The sequence below is a fragment of the Barbus barbus genome, assembly GCF_936440315.1.
Source record: "Barbus barbus genome assembly, chromosome: 50".
Taxonomy (NCBI): Eukaryota; Metazoa; Chordata; class Actinopteri; order Cypriniformes; family Cyprinidae; genus Barbus; species Barbus barbus.
The window spans coordinates 5,655,745-5,666,245 of record NC_136728.1 but is presented as its reverse complement, the minus strand read 5'-3'; the positions used below and the strand labels follow the sequence as shown (position 1 = coordinate 5,666,245).

The 10,501-nt window shown below is 37.2% G+C and overlaps 1 protein-coding gene across 2 annotated transcripts; it reads left to right on the top strand.

The window, feature by feature from the left end:
• Positions 1 to 533: 533 nt before the first annotated feature.
• On the top strand, positions 534 to 8,738 carry LOC306867961 (tyrosine 3-monooxygenase; the record flags this gene model as incomplete). Of its 2 annotated transcripts, XM_079413920.1 has the most annotated exons (13): positions 534 to 673; positions 1,528 to 1,731; positions 2,663 to 2,837; positions 2,933 to 3,021; positions 4,303 to 4,370; positions 4,459 to 4,509; positions 4,617 to 4,762; positions 6,375 to 6,510; positions 6,677 to 6,746; positions 6,825 to 6,881; positions 6,965 to 7,060; positions 7,151 to 7,284; positions 7,809 to 8,738. In XM_079413920.1, the coding sequence occupies 13 exons, from the start codon at positions 590 to 592 to the stop codon at positions 7,966 to 7,968; spliced, it is 1,470 nt and encodes a 489-aa protein (XP_079270046.1). In that variant the 3' UTR covers positions 7,969 to 8,738. The 2 variants fall into 2 exon arrangements, with proteins under 2 accessions (XP_079270046.1, XP_079270045.1); XM_079413919.1 differs by having other exon boundaries at positions 590 to 673; positions 6,677 to 6,881; positions 7,809 to 8,584.
• Between the last annotated feature and the right edge of the window lie 1,763 nt (positions 8,739 to 10,501).

The window sequence follows — 10,501 nt, the reverse complement described above, 5'->3', positions numbered from 1 at the left end:
ATATTTTAAGTTTTTCAGCACAATTTGAACAGTTAAACACACACACACACACACACACACACACACACACACACACACACACACGCACACGCACACTATGCAACATTAAACAATTTACGAAATTTACGAAACCTCTGACCTTCACGTGTTGATTATGAATGATATATATAGTTGTTTAATTAATTTTATAGGAAGTAATACAAAATTTTCGAATTTGGAATTATTTGATTCATTTTTAGAAGTCGAACATAAAAAATTGAATTTTCAAATTATTTACTTAAGACTTTATAGGCTATTTATTCATATGTAAAACTTTATAACTATTCATATGCAACCACCACACTAAAAAAAAAAAAGGAAAGGCTAAACGAACTGGTTTTATGCTGGTTTCATTACCGAATTAACCAAAATACATTCATTTATACCAACAAAACAAATCAGGAGCTTCAAGATGTTCAACAATGACGGAGGACAGTTTGACGTCAGTCAGGAGAAAGCATCTCTATAAATAAGGGGGAAAGAAAGCTACAGATGGAAGTAAGTGAGCTGCAGTCCCAAGAGAGCACGAGATACCTTCATCTGCTCCGATATGCCGAATTCAAGCAGCTCCACATCTTCCACAAAGAGCATCCGGAGAGCTGCGTCTGAACTCGAGCGCTCCGATTCCATTACGGTAAGAGTCTTCCACTACAATTCTTCACTCGTGTTAACTTTAGAATTAAGAATAAAAATACAGAAAGAATAATCTGACATCCCCTCTCTGTCAGTTTCGAAATATTTTATGATAAAAATAAAATGGAGATGCGTTTAAGCATTAAACTTCACTGGAGTGTATGACTTAATTCAAACAGGTATGCAAATACAGTAATCCCAAAATTATTTAAGTAGCCTATGTTGCTTAATCTAAAATGTATGAATTGTATAATAAATTATAATAAATAAATGTATTTTTCTTGTTATAAATTAACATTTAAAAAAATGTATATGATATATAGACATCGTAAATATTTATATATTATCAATCAATCAATAAATTCAAAATTAGATCAAAAACTATAGAATTCATGAAGTTGTGTGCAGGTGCCACTTAGTTTGATGTTATATAATGCAATTCAATTCATACATTTGAGTAAGATTCTGTGAAATAACTTTTCGGATGTTATTAAAAATAGTGTAGCATTTTTGTTGCACGTCTATCCCTAGATCACTGTTTTGCTGTGCGTAAATGGACTCTCCATTGAGATTTACGCACAGCATTACGCGGTGATCAAAAAAAGCTATGGAAAGCAGTCTGTACGTGGCTGTATTATCGGCTCATAAGCAAATGATTAAGTCTGAGCTATATGACAGGTTTACATAGACTGCATTGAAGTTCTTATGCGATTTTGGAGATGTAAATCACCTCCATCAGATGTCCAGAAGGTAAGCAGGGCTGTAGCCTATTATTATTATTTCTGGTCTAGATGGATCTTTTAAAATGGATAGAAATATGTGGTCTTAGATGAATCGCGCTCTTCTCTTTGACAGTCTCAAAAGTTTGTGGGAAGGCGGCAGAGTTTGATCGAGGATGCGCGGAAGGAGCGCGAGGCGGCGGCCGCGGCGGCGGAGGCTGCGGGACTCAGCGAGCAGATCGTGTTTGAGGAGAGCGATGGAAAAGCCTTGCTCAGTCTCTTCTTCTCTCTGAGGAGTTCAAAGAGCCCAGCGCTGTCCCGTACTCTCAAGGTTTTTGAGGTAAACCAATATATAATATACTTTTAGTTCAGATATCCTGAAGAAAGTTGTAGTAAAAAACTGATCTTGGAAATTCGATATTAGTAAGCATCCTATTGAGCTAAAAAGCGAATCACTTAATAATAAAATAAAAAAAACTCAAGGAAAACAAACCCTGAAAATAGCTATTTGATTCTTATTTATGATCCTTTCAGAACTATTTCAATATTATTAAGTATTTTAATATGTTATTATTAAATTCAATTAAATTTAATTAAGTTTTTTTTTCATTAAGACTAACTACTTTGTCTTTGTTTTGAAAATATTAGTACTGTAAGTAAATTGTTCTGTTTAATATACGACCAAATGTATTTCAAAAAGTATACATTGCATATGAGTTACATAATTAGAAAATTGTTTTTGTCAAAGAGAATAAAATCAAAGGTATATTTTTTATATAAATAATGAAGATAAAGTCTGAATATGTAGAAGAATAGTTTTTTTTTTCTTTGTATGATCTTGAGCAACATAGCAAAATGCAAAAAAAAAAAATCTAAATCTAAAATGCATTTATTCATTTATGTACTTATCTATATATAAGGAAGAATATAATTTTTTTCTTGATATATGTTCTTGAGTAAAATAACTTGTTAATTTATATTCATTATTATTAATAATTAATATGATAATATACCAATATATGTGTATTATTATATATTTTTTATGTATTTAAATTGTTTATTTGAAAATCAAATGTTTTTTTTTTTTTTTAAATGTTTTGAAAATCAAGACTTTTTTTTTTTATAAATTACACATTTGACAGTTCACCATAAATAAAGAAAATCCTATCATTACAGTTTTCTCTGTCTGGTGGCACTACTACAATATATACATTCATTTCTTGTATTTTCTTTTAAATCTTATTCTTTTGTTCAACTACTGAACACCACAGACATTTGAAGCTAAGATCCATCATCTTGAGACCAGGCCGAGTCGAAAACCAAAGGACGGTCTGGAGGATCTGGAGTATTATGTTCAGTGTGAGGTGCACCTGTCAGACGTCAGCACACTGGTCAGCTCTCTCAAGAGGAGCGCGGAGGACGTCAAAACTACTAAAGAGGTCAAATGTGAGTCTATTAAAGCAGAACGCTGCGCTGTTTTATCTTTTGTGCTTATCTGAATGTAAGTTACACTTAGCTTTTGTACTTTTGTCTTTTTCCAGTTCATTGGTTTCCAAGAAAAATCACTGAACTGGATAAATGCCATCATCTCATCACCAAATTTGATCCGGATCTGGATCAGGATCATCCAGTAAGTGTTGGATTAGTTCTTCTCTCCTTCTAAAATAAATATACACTCATTTACCTAAAATGTACATATTTAACTCTTTTCCTGTCAGTGCTTTTAAAAAGACTGCAAGCTATTTTGATCCATTTTCATGGCTCCCAGAATATTTTTTTGTACTGTATGAATATCTGAGAAAATATGAATATGTCAGAGCCTGAACAAATAGTTTAATTCAAGTGAAGTGAAGGGACATACTGCCAAGTATGGTGGCCCATAGTCGGAATTCGTGCTCTGCATTTAACCCATCCGACGTGCACACACACAGCAGTGAACACACACACACCGTGAACACACACCCGGAGCAGTGGGCATCCGGGGAGCAGTTGGGGGTTCGGTGCCTTGCTCAAGGGCACCTCAGTCGTGGTATTGAGGGTAGAGAGAGTGCTGGACATTCACTCCCCCCACCAACAATCCCTGCCGGCCCGAGACTCGAACCCACGACCTTTGGATTACGTGTCCGACTCTCTAACGATTAGGCCACGACTTTCCCCAAGCTTCATGCATTCTAATTTGATCAACACCAGGTAAGTTTCATAAAAAAACTAAAACATTTTGAACAAAAAACTGAAACATCGCATTTTTGTAAAAGACTACGTCTGGATCGGATTCAGAATGAGAATCAACATAGATGGAGTAGATCAAGTCCATCACTACCTTCAAAACTGCAAGTCCTAAACCTTTCTGTGTCGACATATCATTCAGTAAAGTTAGGCAGTTTGATTTATATGCCGTTTATTGTTTGTTGATCGCATTATTTTACATGCTTCTGCTTACATATGTGATTGTTTGTTTCTGCTTCTTCACCGTGTATTGATCTAGAGATTCAGTACTCTTTCAGAAAATGTGTAATAGCGCCTCCTACCATACACCAGTGAAAAGTCACAGAAAGCCGAAAAATTCTTTCAATGCAACACAATCTCAAAGCAATTCATACTTTCATATTTGACAAAGTGGCTAATTCGTACGAATTCGTACAGCCTCTCTCATGAATTCATACCTTTTGTGAAAATCATATGCATTTTACGAGGTGGCAAAATTTGTAGGAATTCGTACAAAGGTTCACACCGAACCCCGCCCCTAATCTTAACCATCACAGAAATCGTACGAGTGAGGTTGTATGAATTCATACGAATAAGCCAATTTGTAAAATGTGCACGAATTGGCCATGAGATAGCAATGATCAATGGTGGGAAATGAACCTCAAAATGTTTAATAACAAGCACTGGTTTGTGGTTTGTTTTGCAGGGATTCACTGACCCCGTTTACAGAAAACGACGGAAGATGATTGGAGACATTGCCTTCAAATACAAACAGTATGTTGCAACCATGTTTACCATGCAGTATTTGCTCGTCTGGACATGTTGGCACAGATATTTGATTGACAGCTGTCTCACTTTCCAGAGGAGAACAGATTCCCAGAGTTGAGTATACGGAAGAGGAGATACAAACATGGTGCGTTCAACTGAAATAAACAAACAACCCCAGATGAAATGCAGCCAGAGATCCTCACATTGTGTTTTTCATTCAGACTTCTCACATGCATCCTATTGTGTGTTCAGGCGTGAAGTCTACTCCACCCTCAGGGATCTGTACACCACTCACGCCTGCAGTGAACATCTAGAGGCTTTCCACTTACTGGAGAAACACTGCGGCTACAGTCCCGATAACATCCCTCAGCTGGAGGATGTGTCCCGCTTCTTAAAAGGTACCAATCTGATTATAACGCAGCAAGAAAACAGAATAACCCGTAAGTCATTCAGCATTCTATTTATTATAACAAATCATATTTGTTACTAGAAATGTTCTTAAGCACTGCCAGTAAGAGAAAAGTACTAGAAAACTGTAGCAGTATGTTAAAACCCCTCAGAACATCTCAGAAACTGCCTAGAACACCTTAGCAACCTCATAGAATTGCCGCAGCAACCACCCATCAACTATGTACCAACACCTTAGCAACAACCCAGAATATGCTAACAATCACCTAGAACACTTTAGCAACCTGGCAACCATGCCACAGCAACCACTCAGCAACTTTATCCTACAGTACCGCCCTGGCAACTACCCAGAAGACCTTAGCAATAACATAGAACACCCTAGCAACCTCACAGAACACCTTGGCAACCACCCAGAACACTTTAGTAACCACCTAGCAACTACATACCAACACCCTTGCTACCAATAGCACTTACAGCCACCCAGAACATTCAGATAGCAACGCTCTAGCAACCCACCATGACATTTTTAAGAACTGTTTAAAACAGCTTACAAACTGCATAGCAATGCAATAGTTAACCACTCACAAAACGTGCAAACAATGTCAAATAAATAATCGAGAACACCCTAGCAACCACATACCAACACCTACAGCAACCAAGTAATGGCATAGCAACCACCTAGGGCACCCTTGTTGTGAGCATTTAGAACACCTGCATAACCGTAGCAATCACATACAACATCCTGGCAACCACTAAGAACACCCTAGGAACACTGTAGGAATGGTATATCACTTCCATAGTAACTACTCAGAACAGCTCCCTTAGAACACCTGAGCAACCACATAGCAACACCTTGACAACCACCCAGAAGCAACCCACCCTGAAATTCTGTAGTAATAGGAATGTGATAGTAACCACTCAAAAAACCTGCATGTCATACGAATCATCTAGAACACCCTAGCAACCACATACTAACACTCTGGAAACCACCCTGAATACCCCAGCAACCACTCAGAGCACCATATAAATGGTATAGCACTCAGAACACCTGCATGTCATACGAATCATCTAGAACACCCTAGCAACCACATACTAACACTCTGGAAACCACCCTGAATACCATAGCAACAACTCAGAGCACCATATAAACGGTATGGCACTCAGAACACCTGCATAGCAGTGTTATAGAAATCACATAGAACACCTGAGCAACCACATAGCAACACACTGGCAATCACCCAGAACACCCTAGCAACCACCTAGAACACTGTAGAAGCGGTATAGCACTGCCATAATAATCACTCAGAACACCTGCATGGCAATGTCATATGAATTATCTAGAACACCCTAGCAACCAAATACTAACACTCTGGAAACCACCCTGATTACCCTAGCAACCACCCAGTACACCCTGGCAACCACCCAGAACACCTTAGCAACCACTTAGAACACTGTAGGAACTGTATAGCACAGCCATAGTAACCACACAGAACACCTGCATAGCAACGCCATAGTAATCACTCTGGCAACTTCAGAGCAACACCCTGGCAACCATTCAGAATGCTGGTGGTGAGTCTCTCTCTCTGTCTGTCCTGTATGAAGAGCGCACAGGATTTCAGGTGCGTCCGGTGGCAGGTCTACTCTCTGCTCGGGATTTTCTGGCCAGCCTGGCGTTCCGTGTGTTCCAGTGCACACAATACATACGACACGCTTCCTCCCCGATGCACTCGCCTGAACCGTAAGTCACTTCCTGTCACACTGTTTATGAAGACACTTCCTGTTTATTATGCATTTGATTTACATCCAGACATCGGCTATCTGCTTAGTAAAGTAATGTTCACTTGATGAAAACTATGACACAGCGGTCACAAATAATCACAATAATTGAATGTTTTCCTCTCCAGGGACTGTGTCCATGAACTTCTCGGACATGTACCGATATTGGCTGACAGAACATTTGCACAGTTTTCTCAGGTTAAGAACATTAACTGTATTTACATATCTCATATTTCCTTACATATTCAATCTCTATTGCGAATTCCGTTCTTTCAGAGTATTGGTTTGGCCTCTCTTGGAGCTTCTGATGAAGATATTGAGAAACTGTCAACAGTAAGTACAAAACATCTCACATCTTTCTGAAACGCTGCTCTAGTAACAGCACTGAATGTGTTTGTCCTGCTGTGTGTTTACAGCTGTACTGGTTCACGGTGGAGTTTGGACTGTGTAAGCAGGCAGGGGCGATCAAAGCATATGGAGCAGGACTGCTCTCGTCTTATGGCGAGCTGGTGGTGGGTGGCAGTCGGTCATTTTTAAAATCAATTATTTTGCTGCTTTTTATGGTAAAAGCATTTGACAATTAGTGTCACCCATTTTCTCAGCATTCTCTGTCAGATGAGCCAGAGCGACGGGAATTTGACCCGGACATTGTAGCTGTTCAGCCGTACCAGGATCAGACTTACCAACCCGTCTATTTTGTGTCTGAAAGCTTTTCAGATACGACAGAGAAGCTGAGGTGAGCTGCGTCAAATAATCTGCTGCTGTCAGTACTGTGGGTTTGCCCATTATATAGATAGCTATCAGTGAAAATAAATGTTAAAAATTGTTTTGAAACATTGGTTATAGGATTAGCATACTTCATAAAACAAAAGCTCACTAATAATAATGACTTGCAATTGAATCATTACAACTGTTATTGATTAATTTATATATAAAAGGTGCTAAAAAACTAAAATAAAAGTACTGTGATTTTTATATAATGTATGGTGATAAAACATACAGCACAAAATTACAAATTATGTAACAGCGTTTACATTTGTTTATTATTATTAAAATGGTTTATTATTCAATGCGGCTTCTTCTTAACTACATAAACTTATTTTACTTATTATTTTATTAAAATTTTTCTAAATGTATTTCACAAAGATTAAAAAAGAAGGATTTATGCATTTTATAAATTTTTATTTATTGTCTTAATTGTTTGAAGTGATATAATTACAGTTGCATGACAATAATTATACTAATTTGTTTATAAAACAGAGCATATGTGACCCGCATCAAGAGACCATTTTCTGTGCGGTTTGACCCGTACACAGACAGCATAGAAGTGCTGGACAACCCTCTGAAGATCCAGAAGGGGCTGGAGACCATTAAAGATGAACTGAAAATTCTCACGGACGCCCTGAATGTGTTGGCTTGATTCTAGCGTGAGGAGTTAATCAGCTGTCCCGTTCCTCTTTGCTTCATATGTGATGGTCTCATCGTTATGCTGTGCGTTTATGTCTACATCTGCTGCTACAGACGCTGTTGCTTTTAAGACGCTGAGTGCCAACCTCAAAACCTCACGTTGGCAGTTGATTCCATAAACCTTAAAGGGAAAGTTCACCCAAAAATTAAAATTCTATCATCATTTATTCACACCCACATGTTGTTCCCAAAGCTGTATGAATTTCCTTGGAACTTGATAGAATATATTTTGAAGAATGCTGGTAACTAAAGAGTTTTGATTCCTGTTGATTTCCATTGTATTTTTTGTCCATATAATGGAAGTCAATGAAAACCAAGACTGCTAGTTTAAAAACATTCTTCAGAATATGTTCTTTCAAGTTCCACAGAAGAAAGAAAGGCTTTAAAGATCTTATATATTGGTAACCAAACAGTTCTGGTTCCCATTGACTTACATTGTATAGACAACATATTTTATGAAAAACAATGGAAGCTAAAACTACTTAGTTACCAACATTCATGGTAGACATTTTAAATGATGGCAACCAAATAACTCTGGTTCACATGCATTGACTTGTACTGTATAGTCCAAAAAAAAACAAACAAACAAAAAAAAACATAGAAAGTCAATGGGAGCCAAAACTGTTAAGCTGGTTGCCAACATTCTCCAAAATATCTTCTTGGTAGATATTTTAAATATTGGTAGCCAAATGCTTTTGGTTCCCATCGACTTCAATTATTTGGAAAAAAAAAAAAAAAAAAAAAAAAAATTATATAATATATATATATATATATACAGTATATATATTATTTAATGGAGGTCAATGGAAACCAAAACTTTTTGGTTACCAACATTCTTCAAAATAACTTCTTTCATGTTCCACATAACAGAGAAAGTCATACAGGTTTGGAACGACATGAGGATGTAAAATATAACGAAAACATTTTAATTTTAGATGAACTATCGCTTGGCTGGATTAATGGATCTCTCTGTGAATAAACAGAAACTGTGTCAATTTGACATATTAATTTCTTTGAGGTAGACCTCACCCAGTGTAAATCAAGTTATTAAAGCTATTGAAGCCAAAAGTTATTTATGAAATATCACTAGATTAATTGCTACAATAAAATAAATTACAAATATGTACAGTATATAATCAAAAATGTATTATCAATAAAACATCTGAATGTATTAGTATTCCAAATATATTCTAAAAAAACTATTCATGAAATAGTACAGGCCTACCGACTGTTGCCTGTTCATATTTATCGGTCTCCAGAAAATGAAACACGAATGTTGCAATAGTCCATCTCTGCCAAAAATACGTAAATAAAGTTGCAAGAAAACTGTGTGCAAAGTGGCTAAAATGTGCTAATATAAATAACTATGCTTGAAAATATCCCAAACTATACTTGTGCTTGACTTTCTGATGTTATGTTCAGTCGCCCCTTCCATTAATTCCTTTTACAGGAAAAACAAGTCCGAGAATGTTGGCTTCAGAAAACTAGAGAGCTCTTCTGAATGAACTCATCTGACCGAAACTACAAAAGGTTTATTTTAAATAAAACAACTACCACCAGATGGTAGTCTAAGCATATATGTCGGTCAGGCATTCAACACAAGCACTTTTTGGGTGAGCGGACAGGACAGCATAATGACTAGGGCTTTTGTAAGGGTCATGTCATGAGGTTAGGAATGGGATAAAGATTCAGATTTTGGATCTGTTAGCGGGAAAGATCTGCCATTCAAATACGCAACCGACCACTGAATACATTTTAAGACGACGGGAAGAATCCCACAGTGGAATACATCATGGAGTAAATCAGTAGGTGTAGGATATTCCTCTAATTAAGACTGAGATATTCCTGAAGACTGTAGTTTAAATTGAGGTCACGGAGTTTAAAACAAAAAGCTATTCATGCTAAATATTAGATCTTGCTTACTGTAGCCTTCATAAAGTCTCCTGAGCTTTTTATCGATGGCTTGTAATGATTTGTGCTGGACTGGTTGGTCTTGTATCACGGGCAGTCCTATCCATTATTGTGACTGAGATGAAAATGCTGCTTACTGAATGGCGTGAATGATTTATTGCAAGGCCCTACAGATCTTTTGGGTTTCCTGCTTCCCTCAGCTGATGGATAATAGGAGACAGAGGAAGAGAGGTTTAATGTCTTTATAATGGTGCTTCCAGTAACAGAGTGCATTGATAATTCATGCCAGCAGCAGGACCCTTTTTTTTCATGTTGCACTATTCGCCCTTTTACCAGCAGAGGAACTATTTTCACACAAAAAGGAGGCATGCTTTTGCAAATTCTGTAATTTCTCACTGAATTCACGCTGTTTAGCAGCAAACACGTTTCATTGGCAAAACCAGCTTTGGTTTGGAAAAGGAGCTGGTAATTTCACAATGCAACGTTTCTGAACGCAGACCTCCACGTTTTGTCAGCCACTTGCGATACTTTATAACTACCCAACAGTTGGAACTTAAAAATGTCATTTTAAGATT